Below are 24,535 nucleotides of genomic sequence, written 5' to 3'. Positions count from 1 at the left end.
CATGGCCAAATAATATTCCACACTGTATGGATATATCACATGATTCATTTATCAGTAGATGAACACTGGTTTGTTTCTACTTTTTGGTTATAAATTATACTGGTATGGCCCGGCTAGGTGGCTCATGTCTGTAATCCCAGCACTTTGGGAGGCCGAGGTGGGCAGATCACTTGATACCAGGAGTTCACGACCAGACTGGGCAATATGGCAAAACCCCGTCTCTACCAAAAATACAAAAAAATTACTTGAGTGTGGTGGCACACACCTATAGTCCCAGCTACTTTGGAGGCTGAGGCAGGAGAATTGCTTGAGCCTGGAAGATGAAGGTTGCAGTTAGCTGAAACTGAGCCACTGCACTCCAGCCTGGGTGACAGAGCAAGACTCTGTATTAAAAAAAAAAAAAAAAAATAGGCTGGTATGAACATTTATGTACAAATTTTTGTGTGAATACATGTCTTCAATTATCTTAGGTATGTATATAGAAGTGGAATTTTTAGGTTATACAGCAATTCTATATTTAATTTTTCTTTCTTTTTTTTTTTTTTGAGATGGTGTCTTGCTCTGTCACCCAGGCTGGAGTGCAGTGACATGATCTCGGCTCATTGCAACATCTGCCTCCCGGGTTCAGGCAATTCTCCTGCCTCAGCCTCCAGAGTAGCTAGGATTACAGGCACCCGCCACCATGCCCAGATAATTTTTGTATTTTTAGTAGAGACAGGGTTTTACCATGTTTGCCAGCCTGGTCTTGAATGCCAGACCTCAAGTGATTTGCCCACCTCAGTCTCCCAATGTGCTGGGATTACAGGTGTGAGCCACCACACCCAGCCCTCTATATTTAACCTTTTGAGGAACTGCCAGACTATTTTCCACAAAAGTTGCACCATTTTACATTCCCATTGGCAGAATTTATAAGGGTTCCAATTTCTCCACATGCTCTTCAGCACGTTATTATTTGTCTTTTTTATTATAACTATCATAATGGGTATGAAGTGGCATCTCGCTGTGGTTTTGATTTGAATTTCCCTGATGACTCATGCTGTTGAGCATCTTTTCATGTGTTTATTGAACATTTGCATATCTCCTTTTAAGAAATGTTTATTCAGATCCTTTGTCTGTTTTTTCATTGGGTTGTCCTTTTATTATTAAGATATAAGAGCTCTTCCCCCTCCCTCTTTTTTTTTTGTAATAGAGATGGGTGTCTCTCTATGTTGCCCAGGCTGAACTTGAACTCCTGGGCTCAAGCAATCCTTATGCCTCAGCCTCCTGAGTAGCTGAAGTTATAGGTGTGTGTCACCTCACCTTGAGTGTAAGGGTTTTTTATATATTCTAGGTACAAATATACAAGTCCTTTATCAGATATAGTTTTCATTTCTTTTTTTTTTTTGAGACAGAACTTTGCTGTGTCACCCAGGCTGGAGTACAGCGGTGCAATCATGGCTCACTATAGCCTTGACCTCCTGAGCTCAATCTATCCTCCCACTTCAGCCTCCTAAGTAGCTGGGACTACAGGTGCACACCACTACACCTGACTAATTTTCTATTTTTTGTAGAGATGGGGTTTTGCCTTGTTGCCCAAGCTGATCTCAAACTGATGGGCTCAAGTGATCCACCTGACCTGGCCTCCCCAAGTGTTGGGAATTAAAGGCATAAGCCACCATGTCTGGCCAGTTTTTACTTTCTTGAGGGTGACCTTTGAAGTATTACACAATCTATTTTTGAAGCTTTGTAAAAAATCATTTAGTCATAAAATTATTAAAAGCTGAAAAGACCCAGTGATACCTTATTGCATCTTTTTTTTTTTTTTTTTGAGACAGTTTCACTCCTTCACCCAGGCTGGAGTGCAGTGGCACAATCTCAGCTCCCTGCAACCTCTGCATCCCATGTTCAAGCAATTCTCATGCCTCAGTCTCCTGAGTAGCTAGGACTACAGGCGTGCACCACCATGCCTGGCTAATTTTTTTGTATTTTTAGTAGAGATGGGGTTTCACCACGTTGAACAGGCCAGGCCAGACTGGTCTCGAAATTCTGACCTCAGGTTATCCACCCACCTTGGCCTGGGATTAGAGGTGTGAGCTGCGACACCTGGCCTACTTTATTGCATCTTATGAAGAGAAAAGTATCTTCTATCCGATACTTTAATAATAATATTCCATTGTATGGATATATCACATTTATTTATTCATTTATCAGCAGATGGACACTGGTTTGTTTCCACTTTTTGGTTGTAAATTAATCTGGTATGGCAGGGCACAGTGGTTCACGCCTGTACTCCCAGAACTTTGGGAAGCCAAGGTGGGTGATCACTTGAGATCAGGAGTTCAAGACCAGCCTGTGCAATGTGGCAAAATCCCATCTCTACCAAATATACAAAAAAATTACCCGGGTGTAGTGGCGCACCACACCACACACATCTCAGTGAGCTGAGACTGCACCACTGCACTCCAGCTTGGGTAAAGGAGTGAGACTCTGTCTCAAAAAAAAAAAAAGATGCAATAAAGTATAACTGGGTCTTTTCAGCTTTTAATAATTTTATGACAAAATGAATTTTTACAAAGCTTCAAAAATAGACTGTATAATACTTCAAAGGTCACCATCAAAGGTTACATGGTACATGTAAAATCTGGGGATGTTTAGTGATCTTAGGGCCAGAGTCTCTTCTTGAAAGCCAAGGCTCATTGTACATAGACAGAAATAAGGAACCCAGGCTAACTGTGAGAGATAAAAGCTACATGGAAAGAGAACAGAATAGGCAATATTTACATAGCTCTGGATTGAGTATGGAAGGCAAAATGGTTGTTAAAGAATAAGGTAACATGGAGACAAAACATGTATAAATAGGGAGCTATATGGAGGATTTATTGAGGAACAGAAGGTTCACGGAAAAGCTGGCTTCCTTAGGATTAGGAAAATGTACAACATAGGTAAGTTATAACACCCACAGTGTAAATACAGTGGTACAAAGACTTGTTTGAGCTGCTGCAATAATATGAGTCTCTTATTGCTCCTCCTTCCATTCCTCATGATACATATTTTTAGGACTACACAGGCATAGGCATTGGCTTGGTTTGACTCTCCGGTGACGCCTTAGATTTAGCTCTAAATCAGATCTAATTATAAATCTCTGGTAGATTCCTCAAAACAGTAAGAATCACAAAGGTACACTGGAATAACACTGAAAAAGGAATTCTCCTTAAGTCACTGTGTGAGTCAGTTTGAGTGACTCATTCTCAAACTAGCTTATCTATTTTTAGCTGAATCAAAATTTAATACAGGAGAATAAAAAAAGACGTGTTACACAGCACATGACATGAAGGCAAACAGTTTTCAACACTAACATATAGTCATAAAAAAACAGCTTTTTTACTGAAAACATACCTTCCACTCTGAAGTTGGATGTGGAGGGTGGTGAATGGTTCTACACGAATGAGATAGTGCATGACCCCTGCAGAATTTGAATAGTGAGTACCATAGTGAAACTTATCAATAGTTCCCATAGGATCCTCAAAATTTTCATATCTGTGGGGAAAAAAATCCTAAAGTTTTATAACCACAATAATAAAATACATAAGGGGGCATAAGTTTGTATTTTATTTCTGAAAACACAAAACACAAAATTTCTGATGGAGTTTTTAAAAAGTCCATCCTTATTCATATGCCTCATTATCAAACTCTGTATTCATATCATCATTATACTATACTAGCAAATGAAAAAAGTTTTATTCCTTAATACTTTTTTCTGAACAACAAAATATCATAAATACTTAATTCTGGAATAGTTTTTATTTGTTTTTATTTTATTTATTTATTTTATTTTATTTATTTGTTTTTTTGAGACAGAGACTCGCTCTGTTGCCCAGGCTGGAGTGCAAATGGCATGATCTTGGTTCACTGAAAGCTCCGCCTCCTAGGTTCACGCCATTCTCCTGCCTCAGCCTCCCGAGTAGCTGGGACTACAGGTGCCCATCACCACACCCAGCTAAATTTTTGTATTTTTAGTAGAGACGGCGTTTCACCATGTTAGCCAGGATGGTCTCGATCTCCTGACCTCGTGATCCGCCTGCCTCGGCCTCCCAAAGTGCTGGGATTACAGGTGTGTGCCACTGTACCCAGCCTGGAATAGTTTTTATTATGCAATAATAATACATGTTCATTGTAGGAAAAATTAGAAAACAGAATTAAAACAGAAGAAACTTAAAATCAACTATGATTCTATGTCCCAGAGATAACTAACACTAATTTTTTGGTGAATATCTATCTATCCTAATGTATAAATATACAAATTTTTATTTTACATAAAAGTGCTATATATATTGTTCATAACTTATATTTTTTATTTAACAATTTTCTACGGACATCTTTCCAAATGACTGAGTAGTCTATTTTTAACAGGTACATAATACTGTATAGATGTACCACAATTTAACTATTTTTTTACTTTTTAGACACTTAAGATTGTTTCCTTGTATTTTTTTGTTTGTTTGTTTTTTGCTAGTATAAAGCACTGTGATAATTAGACATCCTTTTGTGGCCAAGGTAACAGGAAAAATTAAAAAAAAAAAAAAAAAAGGAAGAACCAGTCAAGAATTGTGAAAATTAATACCTAGAAACCTAAAGGTAAAATAAAAAAGGGATGGTGGATAGGAAAAAGGCCTAAACCAGATTATTACCAAAAGATATATAGTGATTCTTCAAGATCTATCACTGATACATGTGTAATTAGTCTGAATGGTGACATCTGAATTAGTGTGTATAAAATCCAAATAAGAATAAAAGATTTTTGTAGGCCATAAACACTGAATTTCAAAAACCAAAATAGTAATGGGTTCATTAAGCTGGGGCCAATTTCCTTTTATATACTAATCATTAATATTCAGGGGAATAAAAAAGTTTTCAGTTCAAAGCCATTTGTATCTATGCAAAAATGTACCACTAAAATGTAAAACAACTTGTATCTTTAATTACCAATAAAATAAGTTATTTATATGAGTATTTCCTGTAGAACACTGTTTTAAAAAATTACAAAATCTTCTTTCAGTTATTATCAGAAAAAAAGTTTGACTAATGGCAGTGATGGTATACACATATACCCAGCAAAGTTCCACTGGTAAATCAAATCAAATCAAATATTAAACATCGTAAAAATCCTAGGGAAGGTTGCAAAGAAAAAGTAGGAAAAAAAAGTACCATGTACTTTCATATCAATCTATAACTAAGTTAATTTGTAAAATAGTTTTGTCCTTATTATTAGAATTCAAAACTCAAAAGTCATCCCTAAGTTCACAGGGAGAAAAAGGGACATTAAAATCAGGTTACTCTTTTGCCTGTGGGCAGCTTGCTTCGAAAAAATTAACTGTGAGAAGTTGACAGGGTAGATCATAAACAGAACTATAAAATTTTCTTCTTCTTGTCAAAATGACATGTTCTAAACTGCCACACATCTACTCTACTTTATTCACATTATTACTGAAAACACATCAGTATAAGTTGTATATCTACCCAAATATTATATTAGACAGATACTTTAATATGTTTGATTATTAAGTTATAAAGTTTGAAACATCTGGGAAGAAAAATTTCAAGAATTTATTACTCTTTAGCACATACTTATTACATGGTAAAAAGAAATTCTGAGCAATATCAGTTTAAATTTGGTGATGAAGGGAAATCAACACAAATATAGTCAAGACTTCTGAAGGGCAACCAAGATATTTTCAAGAAAACTTAGTGAAGTAATTATCAGACTCTGATTATCAAAAGTAGTAGTACGGTAAAAAAAAAATTTTTGGTTGGCCATAGCAAAAAATCAATACAAATTCAAAGAAGCAATGTGTATTTTTCAAAAGGAATAAGAAGTACTTACTTTTCTCGCATAGCTTTGGCATTTTTTTCATTAACTACCCCAATTGGTTTGGAAAGATCTCGAAATACTGCAGGGTTATTAAGGTCCAACTCTTCTGAAGTATAATCTTGTAAAATCCAGGGAAACTAAAAGAGCCATAATTTACAATTTACACATTCCTTCCTAGAGAAGCTAATATCCTCATATCTAATATTAAATGGTTATCTAAAGACAAAAAGGGATAGTCTCTAAAAATATTTTTTTCCCTGTTGTAAATATCCACTCATCTTTAATTCAATAACCAGAAGCATTATTTCCTATAATTCCACTGGGATATTTTACTCTTTTTTTTTTTGAGACAAAGTCCTGCTCTGTCGACCAGGCTGGAGTGCAGTGTCATGATCTCAGCTCACTGCAACCTCTGCCTCCTGAGTTCAAGCAATTCTCCTGCCTCAGCCTCCTAAGTTGCTGGGATTACAGGTGTGCACCACCATGCCCAGCTAATTTTTGTATTTTTAGTAGAGACGGGGTTTCACCATGTTGGCTAGGCTCGTCTCAAACTTCTGACCTCAGGTGATCCACCCACCTTGGCCTCCCAAAGTGCTGGGACTACAAGCATGAGCCACTGCACCCGGCCCCATTGGATATTTTCAGTGAAGTGAAAGAAAAAAGGATTTTACTTAAATTACTTTTCAAGCTTATATACTTGTTGAAAATAACTGGGTAGAAAACACACAGAAAGGCCAAAGGGTTTTTATACTTTTTAAATAAAAAATAAGTATCATATATATACTTCTGTGATTTATAAAAATGTAGGGCAATTCCACATTTATAAGGTTTATACAAAACTTACCACAGGATACTGTGCAAGGTCATTATAGGTTCGTCCTGCCATTGTATTTATTTGAATGAGGTAGTCAAAGTTCGATATCTCTCTGTTTACCCATTTCTAGACAGCACAAAAAAGAGCAATATCAACATTTAAAAATCTACATCTCTTAGACATTGGTAGGTATTACTGACAATAGCAAGAATGGGCTAAAAAAAAAAAAAAGTACAACAGGGAGATACATCAATATATGTTTCCTAAATTTACTTCTTTTAAAATATTCGTCTCTAAAAAAGGAACAGAAAATTCAACATAAATCTTATACCACAGTCTAGAAGGTCTTGATAAAAATTCTTCCCTAACCAAAAAAAAAAAAAAAAAAAAGACTTGTCTTTTCTTCAATTAAATATTTTACTTGAATACGTTAACATTTTTATTTTATTTATTTCTTTCAGAGAAATGGTCTCACTCTTGTCACCCACGTTGGAGAGAAGTGAAGCAATCATAGCTCATTACAGCCTCAAGCTCCTGGGCTCACGCAATCTACCTGGCTTAGCCTCCCAAGTAGCTAGGACTAAAGGCATGCCCTATTACATTGGCTAATTTTCTAAACTATTTGTAGAGATGAGGTCTTGCTTTGTTGCCCAGGCTGGTCTTAAACTCCGGGCCTCAAGTGATGTTCCTGGCTTGACCTCCCAAAGCATTGGGTTTACAGGCATGAGCCACCATGCCCAGAATAAGTGGATTAAAATTTCAAATTTTATTTTATTATTTCATTTTTTAATGATTTTTTTTATTTTGGAGGCAGAGTTTCACTCTTGTTGCCCAGGCTGGAGTGCAATGGCGTGATCTTGGCTCACTGAGACCTCTGCCTCCAAGGTTCAAGTGATTCTCCTGCCTCAGCCTCCTGAGTTGCTGGGATTACAGGTGCCTGCCACCACGCCCAGCTAATTTTTTGTATTTTTAGTAGAGATGGGGTTTCACCATGTTGGTCAGGCTGGTCTCGAACTCTTGACCTCAGGTGATCCACCTGCCTCAGTGCTGGGATTACAGGCGTGAGCCACTGCAACTGGTCTAAAATTTTGAATTTTAGAAGGACTGTTCCACTTTGAAATTTTTGTTACAAATTGAAATTTTCATAAGTATGCATATTAAAAAAATACTATCTTGATATATTAAAACTACCCAACTATTTTAGTGAAACATTACATTAATTATCCTCAGAGGATACTTAGGTGTAGCCCAATTGTTCTTGAGTGCCAAGTGGAGGTATCAGCACTTAAAGAATAAAGTTTACTGCAGAGGCAACAGGAAATATACTTTATTAAATAAAACTTTTTTCACTGGCAATAGTAAAGAATTGCTGATGGGTCTTGAATAAGGGCAACACTTAAGAAAGATTAATGTGTATGTGGGAGAGAGCCAGGAGGCAACGACCCTGATTAAGAGACTATGAACAGTCCTGGAAAGCCAAAACAATGGCTTTCCTTTGCATGCTGGCAGCACAAATCCAAGTGATACGGGGATATAAATAAGGATATAATTCATGAGAGCATTAATTCACTTTGGCTGGTAGGAGAATTGGCATTTTTTGGCCCTTTCCAGGCCCTTTTTTCCTTTTTTTTTGTTTAAACCTCATGCATTGATTATTTTTATTATTAAGATTTTAAAACCCATGTTATTATTATTACTATTATTTTTTGAGACAGAGTCTCGCTCTGTCACCCAGGCTACAGTACAGTGGCTCGAATCTTAGCTCACCACAACCTCCTCCTCCCTGGTTCAAGCGATTCTCCCGCCTCAGCCTCCTGAGTAGCTGGGATTACAGGCGCCTGCCAACACGCCTGGCTACTTTTTGTATTTTTCAGTAGAGATAGGGTTTCACCATGTTGGCCAGGCTGGTCTTGAACTCCTGACCTCAGGTGATCCGCCTGCCTCAGCCTCCCAAAGTGCTGGGACTACAGGCGTGAGCCACTGCACCCAGCCCTATTTTTTAAAAAGAAAATTATTGACAGATATAACCATGAACTGAATGATACAGGAGATGGCAGGCGGGCACTGTCTATGTGAGGGAAACAAAGGAAGATTCAAAGATAATTCAAAAGATCAGTCTGAATGGAAGAACAGTAGTTGTAAAAATCAAAGAAAAATAATCAGAAGAAGTCAAGTCTTACTTAAAAGGAAGAGCAGAACAGTTCATTACAGACTATTACAATTTCCTACCTGTGTCAATCCTGATGCTTTGAATAACTCCTGTGGTGATCTGCTTCCATAATAACTATTTGGAGAATGAAGTGACAACAGTCTGCTATATATTTTGTTTCTAACCTATAAAAAACAGCATTTTATACTTTAAAAATTAATCAAGACAAACTTGGAAGATTATGGTAGTTACAATAGCTGTACTGAGAGACAATTCACCCTTTTAAAGCATACAACTTAATGTTGTGTGTTTTGTTTTGTTTTGTTGAGACAGTTGCTGTTGCCCAGGCTGGGTGCAGTGGTGTGATCTTGGCTCGCTGCAGCCTGGACCTCCCGGCTCAGGTTGAACCTCCATCTCAGCGTCCTGAGTAGCTGAGACTATAGGTGCGTGCCCCCAGTGCCCAGATAATTATTTTTGTATTTTTTGTAGAGACGAAGTTTCACCACGTTGCCCAGGCTGATCTGAAACTCCTGGGCAACAAGCGATCCTCCCACTTCAAGCTCCCAAAGTGCTGGGATTACATGTGTGAGCCACCACATCTGGCCCCAGTGTTTTTTTTTTTTTTTTTTACTATATTCAAACAGTTGTGTGACTATCACCATTATCTAACTTTAGAAATTTTTTATCACCTCAAATAGAAATTCCATCGTCACAAACAGCTACTTCTCAATTCTGCCTCCTTCCCATTCCCTGACAACTACTAATCTAATTTCTGTCTCTATGGGTTTGCCTGTTCTGGACATTTCATATAAACAGTAGATTATGGTTTTAATTTCTCTATTGTACTTGCTGAAATCAAGCCATGTATGTTTTACAAAAGTTATTGTGTATCACGGAAGGATTATTAGACTTTGAATTAGAAAACTTGCTCAAGTATACTTCAAATTTAGTTCTGCAATTTACTAATCATCTTGACAAATAAATTAATTTACTGAGTCTCATTTGTAAATTAAACATAATATCTATCCTTATAGTACTGTAAATTATTCAGGGCTATACACATGCAAAGTTATAAAATTCACTTATAGTTTCTTCAACTATTAAAAAAGGAATAATGGAATTTGCCTTTTTTTTTTTTTTTTGAGATGGAGTCTCGCTCTGTCACCCAGGCTAGAGTGCACGGGCATGACCTCGGTTCACTGTAACCTCTGCCTCCAGAGTTCAAGCAATTCTCCTACCTCAGCCTCTCGAGTAGTTGGGATTATAGGTGTGCATCGCCGTGCCCAGCTAATTTTTGTATTTTTAGTAGAGATGGGTTTCACCATATTGGGCAGGCTGGTCTCAAACTCTTGACCTCAAGTGATCCAGCCGCCTCGGCCTCCCAAAGTGCTAGGACTATAGGTGTGAGCTATCGTACCCAGCCAGAATCTGCTTTATTATTTATTTATTTATTTATTTATTTATTTTGGAGACGGAGTTTCACTCTTGTTGCTGAGGCTGGAGTGCAATAGCGTGATCTTGGCTCACTGCAATCTCTGCCTCCCAGGTTCAAGTGATTCTCCTGCCTCAGCATCCCAGGTAGCTGGGATTACAGGTTATGTGCCACCACGACTGGCTAATTTTTGTATTATTAGTAGAGACAGGGTTTCACCATGTTGGCCAGGGTGGTCTTGAACTCCTGACTTCAGGTGATCCACCCACCTTGGCCTCCCAAAGTGCTGGGATTACAGACGTGAGCCACTGTGTCTGGCCAAATTTGCCACATTTAATGTCATGGTTGTTATAAAGATTAGATACTTTACACAAATATGCTTTAAAGACAATAAAGTTATACAAACACCTAGTACTTAGCAGGGGCAGACTTAGTTTAATTACATGACACAGCTTTCCATAAAACACATGCTTTGTATTTTCCTATGAAGGAAAACTTTCTCGTAACAGTAAAAAGACTTCCTTTTGTAAAACTAGAAGAATGGTCTTTAAACATCTTAATCAAATCATCAATAAGTAAACCTGGGTTCCACAGAAGAATGGAAAATTAGTTATTGTGTGTGCTAATGTGAGTCTTCTGAAAAGCAGATGCCAAGATAGAATTAAAATGCAAGTATTTTACTAGAGGAGATGCCTGCGAGAGAAAATGGCAGAGCTATGCAAGGTGGGGAGAGCTGTCAAACTGTAGTACATATCTGACCTCAAGTGAATGAGAGAGGGAAGGAAGGCCAGGCCCAAGCATTCTCAGTAACGAGCCCAAGCTTACACAGCTAGTGGTGGAGACAGTACTTGGACCCTGGTAATCTGGCTTTAGAGCATATGCACTTAACAACCTACATTACTTAAGAATTTACTATATTCCTAGAAGAAACAGATTCCTCATTATTTTTGAATTTGAAACCAATCTAATTTACTAAATCTAACTACTAATCTAATTTACTAATCATAGCTAACATATTGTATATTACATCACAAGTGAATGTAATGAGGCACTAAAAATTCTACTTTATCTAGCCATATATATAAAAGCTGAACTTCACCAAAACTCAAACATAAGTAAATCTCAACAAAAATTCATACACTGATTAGCCCCCAAAGTATATATTTTTTCCTCTAACATTTTGTCTTGACAAAAGAATACAGCCCAAAGTTCCATTAGAGCTCACTAGCTGGAAACGTATTTAAAGCCAGTATTTTGGGATTTCCTGAGACCACAGTACATACCTCTTTTTTGAAATTGAGAAAGTAGTTGGATTGGTCAACATGAAAAATCTCAAGGGCTGATCTTCTTAAGTTGTAACGCCGGAGGTGAATCTCTCGAATTTGAGAATGAGGCCACTTGAAATCAAAACCTACTCCTGAAAAGAGAAGAAATCTTGTGACTGAGATACCATATAAAGTTACTCATGCTATGTAGAAAATACCTTTTAGTTCTTGACAAAAGGCTTTAGGAAAAAGGAATTCAATTTCTATACTATATAAACCATTTGTTAAATGTGTTGGATATTTAAACTGGTTCTTTCAAAACTATTTTAAAGTTCTATAACTATTCTACTGCCTTCCCATTAGAACACAAGATAATTCTGAATACACCTCAGAAACAGTTTTCCTTTTCTCTGTATGTTGGTATTTTAGATTTAATCATTCTTTTATTATCACATAAAGGATGACATGAGAAGCCTATAGGAATAAGTACACATACAAAGGTATGATAAAATGAAGATAAAATGAAGACAAAGGTATGATAAAATGCGTGTGGTGGCTCACACCTGTAATCCCAGCACTTTGGGAGGCTGAGGTGGGCAGATCACCTGAGGTCAGGAGTTCGAGACCAGCCTGACCAACATGGAGAAACCCTGTCTCTATTAACAAAAAATACAAAATTAGAAGGGCATGGGGGAACATGCCTGTAAGCCCAGCTACTCGGGAGGCTGAGGCAGGAGAATTGCTTGAACCTGGGAGGCGGAGGGCTCAGTGAATCAAGATTGCACCATTGCACTCCAGCTTGGGCAACAAGAACGAAACTCCATCTCAAAAAATAATAATAATAATAAACACTGATTTTGTAACTTAAGTTTATAGCAATTCCCTCTAGCCAAACCCTTAAAAATGCATCGATAATTTTTAAAAAGCATTCCCTTCCACTTGGTAACAAATTTAACCCCATACTGACTTTCCATTTCTCCTTTTACATGATACACAGTTCTATCTTACTGCGTTCTTCTCATTCATGATTGATAAATTGGATACTTAATTATTGAACAGCAAAAATCATTTTTTCCAGAACTCCTCACCATCTTCTTTTTCAATGCTGCCATCATAGAAGTAAATGTGTTGAGTAGTGATTTCTAATCTGCCAGGAATTACATCAATTATTGTAATGAGTTCACAGTCTTCCATCAATACCAATTTTTCTTTTTGATCCTGTTCTTCTTTCTCATCACTGTAAAAACAAAAAGCCAATAAACAGAAAAATCTAACCATTTATTTTTCTTAAATAGAAAATAATACCATATTTAAATATAAATCTCTCTGATTTTACTTTTTTTTGAGACAAGGTCTTGTTGCCGTGGCACAATGTCAGCTCAATCACCGCAACCTCTGCCTCCCGGGCTCAAGCAATCCTCCCACCTCAGCCACCCAAGTAGCTGGGAATACAGGTGCATGCCACCATGCCCAGCTAATTTTTATATTTTTTGTAGAGATGGGGTTTTGCCATGTTGCCCAGGCTGGTTTTGATCTCCTGAGCTCAAGGGATCCACCCACCTTGGTCTTCCAAAGTGCTGGGATAATATGCATGAGCCACCGTGCCTGGCCTCAAATATAAATCACTTATCTGTCAAATTAATGTCCGGAAAGAATATTTGAATTACCCTCAAGAAATATTCTGCATATCAAATTACTTAAACAGTGTCCAAATATTTTTATTACTCAATGATTCAGTTTCATTAAAAATAAGCTTTACATCCTTATTTTATATGACCCATTATAATAAAACACAGTGACCCTGTAAAACAACTAGCAGAGGACAGTTGAAAAATAAGGCAATATTGGTCATGTCATTTTAGCTATATTGTGGGAGACATGAATTGACCCACAAAATACATGAATCTGTGACTAAGACTGCATTGCAGTGATGTTTGTAAATAATTATTAGAAGTACTAAATATGAATCTTAAACTATAAAATAAGACTTTCAAGAGTAACTAAAACTAGAGAGCATCACCATTACAGCATCCCCTTACCAAGGGAACTGGAGATAATGCAAAGAGCTATTATTGCCATACCTTACTTAAAGTGAAGTCACCTTATATTAGGAGGAATAGTATTTATATTTGCTGGAGGAAGTAACTGGAAAGAGACAGTCTTTTGGTGGCCTAGGTGACTTTAACTGCCAAGGATAGAAATAGGAGCTCCTGGCTGGGCGCAGTGGCTTACGTCTGTAATCCCAGCACTTTGGGAGGCTGAGGTGGGCAGATCACCTGAGGTCGGGAGGTCAAGACCAGCCTGACCAACATGGAGAAACCCCGTCTCTACTAAAAATACAAAATTAGCCAGGTGTGTTGGTGCGTGCCTGTAATCCCAGCTACTCAGGAGGCTGAGGCGAAAGAATCGCTTGAACCTGGGAGATGGAGTTGCGGTGAGCTGAGATCATGCCACTACACTCCAGTATGGGCAACAAGAGTGCAACTCCGTCTCAAAAAAAAAAAAAAAAAAAAAGAGAGAGAAACGGGAGTTCCTACCACTCACAGAATGTTATTCAACTAAATCTTTTAAGCCAGCTACTCTCTGGTCCTAGACATTTCATATCTGCCTCATGTCCGGGGTACCAATGACTAAGTCTAATTTTATTTTTAGTGGGTTTCCATGAGGAGTTCTGTATCACCAATTTAAGTTTGTAATGTTGCAACCATTTATTTAAAACTAAGCTTTTCTTTTTAAAAATATAATTACTGGAAACAATGTTTTTCCAAACACTGAAATATTAATATTTACAGTGATAAATAATGCAATGAGTAACCCTAAAAAAGTAAATAGTCTGAGAGTTATTTGTATTAGATGACAAAAAGTATTTTGGTTCTTCAGTGTAAAAAAATTAGTCTGACATCCATTAAATTCACTAGTCATCAAAGAAAGAAAAAAAAAATCCCAATTAAAAAGCTGACTGAATATCTACCAAGATATTTCCCTATATAACTGCCCCTCCCCAGTACCCTGAAAATAATCAAGGAAATCTAAAAAAATTACTGAATTAATATAAATAAAAATCCTGATTATGCCACCAAAGAATACTACTGAATCTAGTCAATTTTTAATACACCCATTTTTTGAGACGGGGTCTCACTCTGACACCCAGGCTGGAGTGCAGTGGTGCAATCTTGCCTCATTGTAACGTCCACCTTCCAGGCTCAAGCATTCCTTCCACTTCAGCCTCCCAAGTAGCTGAGAACAAAGGCGCACACCACCACGCCAAGCTAATTTTTTGTATTTTTGGTAGAGACGGAATTTTGCCATGTTGACCAGGCTGGTCTGGTGCTCCTGAACTCAAGTGATCTGTCCACCTCGGCCTCCCAAAGTGCTGACAAATTGAGGGCCACCATGCCTGGCCCTCAATTTGTAATATTAAAATAAGCTTCAAAGAAAGATTTACCATGTGTAGTTCATAATGTAAACAAATCATATATTTGGGACATAGCTACTCATTCTTGGCTGAATATGTGGCTTTACGAACATAGAAAGTTAAGTATTAGGCGGGGCACAGTGGCTCACACCTGTAATCCCAGCACTTTGGCTGGCCATGGTGGGAGCAAACGGGATCAGGAGTTTGAGGTCAGCCTGGCCAACATGGTGAAACCCGTCTCTACAAAAAATACAAAAAATTAGCTGGGTGTAGTGGCACACGCCTGTAATTCCAACTACTTGAGAGGCTGAAGCACGAGAATCACTCAAACCCAGGAGGCAGTGGTTGCAGTGAGCTGAGATCGTGCCACTGCACTCCAGCCTAGCTGAGAGTAAGACTCCATCTCAAAAAAAAAAAAAAAAAAATCAATCAATCAATCAAATCAAAACAAAACAAAATCCCCCAAAACTCACATTAGGGCAGATATATAAATCATGAACTTTAAATGTAATCCCTAAGCGATGTACAGATCCACTGGTGAAAGATGGCAGTCTTACTGGATCTTTTATTTTAGAGATGGGGGGTGGGGTGGGTCTTGCTTATTTATATATTTATTTTAGAGGTAGGGTCTGGCTCTGTCACCCAGGCTGCACCGTAGTGGTGTGATCATAGCTTACTGCAGCTTTCAACTCCTGGGCTCAAAGGATCTTCCTGCCTCAGCCTTCCCAATAGTTAAGACTATAGGCACACACCACCACCATGCCTGGCTTATTTATTTATTTATTTATTTATTTATTTTGAGATGGAGTCTTGCTCTGTCACCCAGGCTGAAGTGCAGTGGAGCGATCTCAGCTCACCGCAACCTCCGCCTCCTGAGTTGGCACAATTCTCCTTCCTCAGTCTCCTGAGTAGCTGGGACTACAGGCGCCCGCCACCACACCTGGCTAATTTTTGTATTTTTAGTAAAGACAGTGTTTCACCATGTTGGCCAGGATAGTCTCAATCTCTTAACTGCGTGATCTACCTGCCTCAGCCTCCCAAAGTGCTGGGACTACAGGCATGAGCCACCATACCTGGCCTATTTTCTTTTTTTTTTTTTTTGAGACAGAGTCTTGCTCTGTCGCCCAGGCTGGAGTGCAGTGGCCGGATCTCAGCTCACTGCAAGCTCCGCCTCCCGGGTTTACGCCATTCTCCTGCTTCAGCCTCCCGAGTAGCTGGGACTACAGGCGCCCGCCACCTCGCCCGGCTATTTTTTTGTATTTTTTAGTAGAGACGGGGTTTCACCGTGTTAGCCGGGATCGTCTCTCGATCTCCTGACCTCGTGATCCGCCCGTCTCGGCCTCCCAAAGTGCTGGGATTACAGGCTTGAGCCACCGCGCCCGGCCACCTGGCATATTTTCTATTTTTTATTTTTGAGACGGAGTCTCACTCTGTTGCCCAGGCTGGAGTGCAATGGTGCAATCTTAGCTCATTGCAAGCTCCACCTCCTGGGTTTACGTCATTCTCCTGCCTCAGCCTTCCGAGTAGCTGGGACTACAGGTGCCCGCCACCACGCCCGACTAATTTTTTGTATTTTTAGTAGAGATGCAGTTTCACCATGTTAGCCAGAATGGTCTCGATCTCCTGACCTCATGATCCACCTGCCTTGGACTCCCAAAGTGCTGAGATTACAGGCATGAGCCACTGCACCCAGCCCGCCTGGCCTATTTTCTTAGAGAGAGGGTCTCACTATGTTGCTCAGGTTGGTCTCAAACTCCTCCCCTTTAGTGATCCTCTTGCCTCAGCCTCCTGAATAGCTGGGATTATACTCGTGAGCTATAGCATTCAGCTGGATCAGGGGGGCTAAAGACAACCTCTAACCAATGACTGACCACCAACGTATGCTGACCCACAGACAATCCCTACTAGGCCAGGTTTTACAACAAAAAACAAAACAAAACAAAACTCAATGAATAGAGACGTCATTGGCAACACACAGCAGGTTAAAACAGGCTCCACAGAATTAGTTCAGGAAAGTAAACAAACAAACAAAATCACAACAGTAGCAACCGTAACAGAGGGAGATCAGAAGCCAGATTGGCTACAATTTGTTACCAAAAGTGTATAGTTTTTTAACAAAAATTATGAGAAAACAAAGAAAAAGGAAAGTATGAGCCATAAACACAAAAGCAATAAAAAGAAACTGTTTCTGGCAGACCTCTGATGTTCAATTTAACAATGACTTCAAAGTAGCTATCATAAATACATCAAAAGAACATAGGAAACTATGTTTAAAGAAATAAAGGGAAGTATAGCAATGAAGCTAATCAAATAGAGACTATCAATAAAGAGATAGAAATTAAAAACATTTTAAAAAAGAACCAGGCCGGGCATGGTGGCTCACGCCTGTAATCCCAGCACTCTGGGAAGCCGTGGTGGGTGGATCACCTGAGGTCAGGAGTTTGAGACCAGCCTGGTCAACACGGCCAAACGCTGTCTCCACTAGAAGTACAAAAATTAGCCATGCATGGTGGCAGGCGCCTGTAATCCCAGCTACTCAGGAGGCTAAGGAGAATTGCTTGAACTTGGGAGGCAGAGGTCGCAGTTAGCCGAGATTGCGCCACTGCACTCTAGCATGGGTGACAAGAGTGAGACTCTGTCTCAAAAAAAAAAAAAAAAAAAAGGGTGGGGGGGCAAGTGATTTGCAGAGATATTCTCCAAAGTAGATATATTAATGGCAAACAAGCACATGAAAAGATGCTCAACATTATTAGGTACTAGGAAAATGCAAATTAGATAGATATGACTTCAAACCATACAGGATGGCTATAATGAATTTTTACAAACCCACAAGGAAAATAACAAGGGTAGATGTGGAGAAATCAGAACACTCATATATTGCTGGTGAAAATGTAAAATGATGTGGTCCCTGTAAAAAACAGTTTGGTAATTCCTCAAAAGTTCAAACAATTATCATATGATCTAACTATTATACTCCTCAGTAGATACCCAAGACGACTAAAAACTTATGTTTGCACAAAAATTTGTACATGAATATTCATGGAAGTACTATTCATAATAGCCTAAAAGTAGAAACAACCTAAATGCTGACTGATGAATGGATAAGCAAAATGTGATTATCCATATTTTGGACAACCATAAATGGTTATAAATGGAAAATTATTTATAATATTATTCAGCCACAAAAAGGAATAAAGTACTCTTATATGCTATGACATGAATGAATCTTGAAAACATTCCAAATGAAAATAAGCCAGACACAAATTGTAGGAGTTACAGAAAATGTCCAAAGTAGGCAAATCCACAGAGACAAAGTAATTAGTGGTTGCCAGGGTGTGTGAGAAGGGGAAAACCGGGACCGACCACTAAAAGGTACAAGATTTCCTTTTGGGGTGATATAAATGTTCCGGAATTATACAGTGGGGATGGTTGTACAAATTTGTGAAAACACTAAAAAATCCCATTGAATTGTGTGCATTAAAAATGGTAAATTTTATGTTTGTGAGATATATCTGGATTAACAAAAATAAAGACCTCCCTGGAAAACAAATGGAGAGTTTGTGGCAATCAGACTTTCCTTATTAGAAATACTAGAGGGCTGCGTGCAGCGGCTCACTCTCTGGTGGCCTATAATCCAAGCACTTTGGGAAACCAAGACGGGAGGATCATGTGGGCCCAAGGGTTTGAGACCAGCCTGGGCAATACAGTGAGACTCTGTCTCTGCAAAAAAATTTAAAAATTAGCTAGACATGGTGGTGTGCCTATAGTCCCAGCTACTCAGGAGGCTGAGGCAGGAGGATCACTTGAGACCAGGAGGTGGAGGCTCCAGTGAGCTGTGATCACACCACTGCACTCTAGTTGAGGTGACACAGCAAGATCCTGTCTCAAAAAACAAACAAACAAACAAAAACACACACACACACACAAAAACACACACACAAAATAACTGAAGAAAGTCTTCTAGGCTGGAAGGAATTTTTATCAGATGATAAATGAATGCACACACAAAGAAATAAAGTGCACACGTATGATACTTGATAATTATGTAGCAAACATGAAGTATTAATAACATACATTTGTGTTCTTCCTATAATTCATTTAAAGATAACTGCATAAAACAGCAACTATAAAACTGTATTGCTGAACTTATACAAAGAAATGTAATATGTATGACAGCAGTAACACAAAGAGGAGATGAGGAAATTAATATATTTTACATTTCCTTAAAGAAAGTTTTTGAAGTACAAATTAAAAATTTTAAAATGTATCTAAGGCTTTTCAGGTTATCTGTTTCTTCTTGAGGGAGGCTGGGTAATTTGCATCTTTCAAAGCATTTGTTTCATCTAAGCTGTCAAACTTATAGGCATAAAATCATTAGTATTCTTCTCAATCATCTTATTATTTGTGGCATCATCTCCTCTTTCAATCCTAATATAGGCAATTTATGTTGTCTTTCTTTTAATCAGTCTGGCTAGAGGTTTATGTTTTTTTGCTTTTTGTTAGTTTGTTGTTTGTTTTTAATAACCAGGCTTCGATGTTTTTAATCTTTCTGTTTTTCTCTTTCACGAATTTCTGCTTTTGTTTTTATAATGTTCTTTCTTTTGCTTAACAGTTTATATTTTGTTCTGTACATTTCCATCTGAACACAGGTATAGCTGAATCTCACAAATTCAATGTATTGCCTTCATTATCATACAGTTCTAAATACTTTCTAATTTCAAAGTCCAGTTCCATGTTATCCCAGTTCTAAGAAGCCTTTCTCAATAATCTCAGTACTGATAAAATCCCAACAGCTGATACAGCATTAACTGTTGGACCCTGAAAATACGTGGCGTTAGAATTTCAAGCAAATCTTTTCCACGATTTTGCAATCCCCTTTCTCAGAACAAAATAATTTTAAATATTTATACATACACATTTACTCTAGCTGATATATCCTCTTCAGGAAGGTCTAATTTATCCTCCTCCATATCACTAACTTTTACTTGTTTCACTACTTCCAAAAGCAATGTATCACTGGAAGGCTGTGAGTGTTGGATACCTGTTTTAAACACAAAATATCTATTAAACATAAAGTAAAAAACAATATTATAGCCCTTCTGTAATTTCTGACTGCTAATTATGTTCCTGACTGTTAGATAATAACAATATGTATATAAGTAAAGATGGTACTTTGATTTAGAGTAATCCTTGATGTTTGATGGTGATTTTGACAACTACTATTCATAAGGTAAAAAGAATAAATGTTTTAAAAATAATAGTATCTATTTTTAATAATGGTACTATTTGTTTCAGAAATAGGCCAAGTACTCTCTTAATTTATATTTAATTCTAAAGGTTGCCAATAATTAAGTCAAAGGAAGAAATATTCTAATTGTATTAATGTAATAGAACTATTTTTAACATGCATTTGTACTAAAGCAAAACTAAGAAAGAATATATGATAAGTTGTCTTTAATCGGGAAATAATACACAGACCAAGAGCGAAAGTGTTTACTTTCTGGACCACAAGGAATTTAATACATAATTCTGAGGCATATATATGAAATACATATAATGTATTTTATAAACTAAACATCCTGCAAAAAGGCAGGTCTGGTATAATGAAAATAACATGGTCTATGAAGTGGTGAACCTAGATTCAAATTTAGTTTTGCCATTTAGTAAGCCATATGACCCTTCTGAATGTATGTTTTCTAAATTGTAAAATGGAGACTTCATCACAAGGTTGTTAGGCACATGAAAGGTAATACATGTGAAACATCTGGTACACATTAAATATAAAATAAATGATAGCTACTATTATATATTTACCTTCCAACTATCTGATTGAAATAAGAACTGTAATACAAATATATGCATAATTTATAGGACTGAAAAAAATTAACACAACTATGAATAAAGATTTCATTTATGGCAAAAATAATTCATATAAAATACATAAATAACACAATACTGCAAGTAACTATAAATAACAAAACACTATAAAGATGACAAATCCTCCCTTAACTTCTCAAATGATACCATTGCTCAGACATAAGATGAATCAACCTAATGTACAATTGCATTTTTCTGTGTAAATCTGTTTGATCATACCTTCTTCTATATTGGGAAGTAGTGATTCACATTTTCCCTAGAACAAGTTAGTAACTATTTCTACTGAACATGTTTTTTCATGAGGTCTAATTTATCATTAAAACATTTAATTAATAAAGTACATAACAATGCAGTAAAAAGTGAAAAGAAGGAAGCCCAGATAGTCTGATACAAATAGGAAATCGACTTTATGTAGATGTATGGTACTATCCCGTTAACAGTATGAATTGAAAATCTGATGGAAGATTGGTGAAGGATGGAGAATGAAGGATGGACTGCAGCAAGGAAGCCAGCTGGGAAGCTACTGTAAGTTTGGAGAAAGCACCAAGCTAAGCCACGGCAATAGCAAAGGGAATGAAAATAAGGAAAAACATTCAAAGGTTATGTAAGAGATAGAATCAACAGGACACAGTACCTAAAGAGCTGTTATATGTAGGGATTTCAGAGAGATGAGGAAAGACTCATGGATAATATGGATTTTAATTTCAGCAGCTAATATATGGAGATACTGATAACTACAATACCAGATACAAGAGAAGCAGAAACTAGGGTAAGGAATACATATACGAAAAAAGAGAATAAATTCAGTTTCAGAAATGTCATAAGGAGACTGTGGAACAGGTATCCCAATAGCCAGTTGGAAACATTGTTCTAGAGTTCAAAAGGAAGGTTGGAGCTAGAAATACAGATGGGAAAGCAGCATTACATATATGGTGGGGAAGCCATGAGATCACTTAGGAAAAGCACAGGTAAAGGCAAGACGCTAGCAATGGATCTGGGAACATCATCATTTAAAGGTGTGCAGGAAAACAGTTTTAGAAAAAAAGACTAAAAGTTGATATAAAAAGTAGGAGGTTAAAAAGCAGAGCTAAGAAAGAAATATATTTACAGTCTGAGTGGGATGGCTCATGCCTGTAATCCCAGCACTCTGGGAGGCTGAGGTGGAAGGATCACTTGAGCCCAGAAATTCGAGACCAACCTGGGCAACAGAGGGAGACCTTGTCTCCACAAAAAAAGTTTAAAAATTAAAAAACTAGCTGGGTGTGGTGGTACACATCTATAGTACCAGCTGCTCAGGAAGCTGTGGCAGGAGGATCACTTGAGCCCAGGAGCTCAAGTCTGCAATGAGTGGTGACTGCACCACTGCACTCCAGCCTGGGTGACAGAGTGACATCCTGTCTCACAAAACAAACAAACAAACAGGAAAAGAAAGAAGGAAAGAAATACACTTACAGAGGAGGATAACCACTAAATGCTTCAGAAAAAATGGAAGCAGGGTGAGGACTAAAAATAAGTTGTTAAATTTGCCAATCAGAAAACAGCATGTCTAATAAAGAATTAGACAAAAAAAAATTTCTTAAATCAAATTTTTTTTTTGGGAGAGAGGGTTTTACTGCGTTGCCCAGGCTGGAATGAAGTGGTACAATCATGTCTCACTGCAGCCTCAATCTCCTGGGCTCAAGCGATCCTCCACCTCAGCCTCCCAAGTACCTGGGATCATGGGCGCACATGACTGCACCCAGTTGACTTTTAAAATGGTTTTGTAGAGATGAGGTCTCATTATGTTGTCCAGACTGGTTTCCAACTCCTGGGCTCAAGTGACTCTTCTCCTTGGACTCCCAAAGTGCTGGGATTACAGGTATGAGCCACCACACCTAGCCAAACCAAACGTTTTTTCTTTTTTGAGACAAGGTCTCACTCTGTTGCCCAGGCTGGAATGCAGTGACACAATCGGGGCTCAACACAATCGTGGCTCACTGTAGCCTCGACCTCCTGGGTTCAAGCGATCTTCTCACCTTTGAGTAGCTCCAACTACAAGCATGTGCCACCTGGCTACAAAACATTTTATTTTATCACTATGTTGCCCACACTACAAACCAAATATTTTTACTGATACATTTAAGAATATATTCTTTTTGATTCTTCAAATTCCCTAATTTACAAGTGGGTGTGTTCGAAAAGATGCTTCATAAGTCAGCTGTTTGAAATTAATAATGGATTTTCCATCCAAAATAATATTTTAAACCATGGTTAGCTTTGCACGTTAGCCCATAATGAAAACACTATTCTATACATCTGCAATGGGTTGCTTATAAAAAGCAGTATTGGGGTAAGTAAAACAAAACAAGATAATATTTAAAAAAAGAATACCATGAATTCTGGCAGTTAATGAAAATACTCTATAGACAAAACTAAGGAGTAGGTAAAACATTTTGCAGTTAATTCTGAAGTATACTTCAAAGAACTTTAAAGATTTTAAAGACTGATGCCATTTGTTATGATTTCCAATTTCACCTTGAAATAAATTTTTTTCTGTACAGTTTTATTGTCACTATTATACTTCAAGTAAATTTTTAAGTGAGAAAAACAAACAAAAAGAACAACTAAGACTAAGAAGGGACATAAAATTACATCTGTGTGCATGTGTAGAGGGGTGAGAAGGAGAGGAAAAAGCAGAGGGAACTTTATGGAAGGAGATTTCTTGGTAAAAGTCAAGAAAATAATATGGAACACTATTCCTTAAGTAACTATTAAGGTCATTTACCAAAAGATGTTTGTTGGGTGTTAATGATAGTTATATCTCAAAGAGTAGAGAAAGATACTTACAGAAGAGGATACAAGATTCTTTCAGAGAAAAAGCTATACACAATTGGCTATTGCTATGTAAGATAACACTCAAAGTTAGTGTTTATATCACGGATAGGGCCATTATTTTGAATTAAGGAAAACCACTTACTGTATCTGATTTATTTCAAAATGTAAGACTCTAAATGGCAAGCATCATGGCTCTCTTGATTCATTTTATGGCATCAAATATTTTGGCCATATGTTAAGGCAATTAAAAAAAATAAGATCTCGCCAGGCATGCTGGCTCATGTCTGTAATCCCAGCACTTTGGGAGGGTGAGGTGGAAGGATGGCCACTTGAGCCCAGGAGTTCAAGACCAGTCTGACAACATGGTGAGACCTTGTCTCTACCAAAAAAAAAAAAAAAAGCTGGGCATGGCATGATGGCACGCATTGGTAGTCCCAGCTAATCAGGAAGCTGAGGCAGAAGGATTGCTTGAGTCCAGGAGGCCAAGGCTGCAGTGAGGCATGTTCAAGTCTCTGCAATCTAGCCTGGTCAATACAGGGAGACCCAGTCTCAAAAAAATAAAAGTAGTTTAAAAATAACATCTAAAAGTTGGTACTCACGTCATCTAAAACTACAACATAATATGCCTACGATTACCAATGATTTGTTGTTGTTGAGAAGGAGTTTTGCTCTTGTCACCCAGGCTGGAGTGCAATGATGCGATATCGGCTCACGGCCACCTCTGTCTCTCGTGTTCAAGTGATTCTCCTGCCTCAGCCTCCGGAGTAGCGGGGATTACAGGTGCCCGCCACCATGCCCAGCTAATTTTTGTATTTTTAGTAGAGACAGGGTTTCACCATGTTGGCCAGGCTGGTCTCGAACTCCTGACCTCAGGTGATCTGCCTGCCATGGCCTCCCGAAGTGCTGGGATTACAGGCATAA

At 37.9% G+C, this 24,535-nt stretch overlaps 1 protein-coding gene across 15 annotated transcripts in view; it reads right to left on the bottom strand.

The window, feature by feature from the left end:
- NBEAL1 (neurobeachin like 1) overlaps positions 1-24,535 on the bottom strand; it is a 206,947-nt gene that overhangs the window by 41,004 nt on the left and 141,408 nt on the right. For 14 of the 15 annotated variants that reach the window (XR_006691117.2, XM_065525900.2, XM_074009804.1 and 11 more), the window contains 7 exons: positions 19,838-19,964; positions 12,597-12,745; positions 11,527-11,660; positions 8,892-8,996; positions 6,693-6,788; positions 5,861-5,985; positions 3,376-3,516 (listed from right to left, as the gene is read on the bottom strand). Coding sequence is in view for 13 of the 15 variants with exons in the window: in XM_065525900.2 (XP_065381972.1) it covers positions 3,376-3,516; positions 5,861-5,985; positions 6,693-6,788; positions 8,892-8,996; positions 11,527-11,660; positions 12,597-12,745; positions 19,838-19,964 (877 nt within the window). In the remaining 2 variants the exon portion in view is untranslated. The remainder of the gene's footprint in view (positions 1-3,375; positions 3,517-5,860; positions 5,986-6,692; positions 6,789-8,891; positions 8,997-11,526; positions 11,661-12,596; positions 12,746-19,837; positions 19,965-24,535) is intronic. The other variant, XR_012421391.1, reaches the window with a different exon arrangement.

Source organism: Macaca fascicularis, chromosome 12 (assembly GCF_037993035.2).
Source record: "Macaca fascicularis isolate 582-1 chromosome 12, T2T-MFA8v1.1".
NCBI classification, from domain to species: domain Eukaryota; kingdom Metazoa; phylum Chordata; class Mammalia; order Primates; family Cercopithecidae; genus Macaca; species Macaca fascicularis.
Note: the sequence above shows the minus strand (reverse complement) of the source record. Positions and strands in the feature narration are given on the sequence as shown.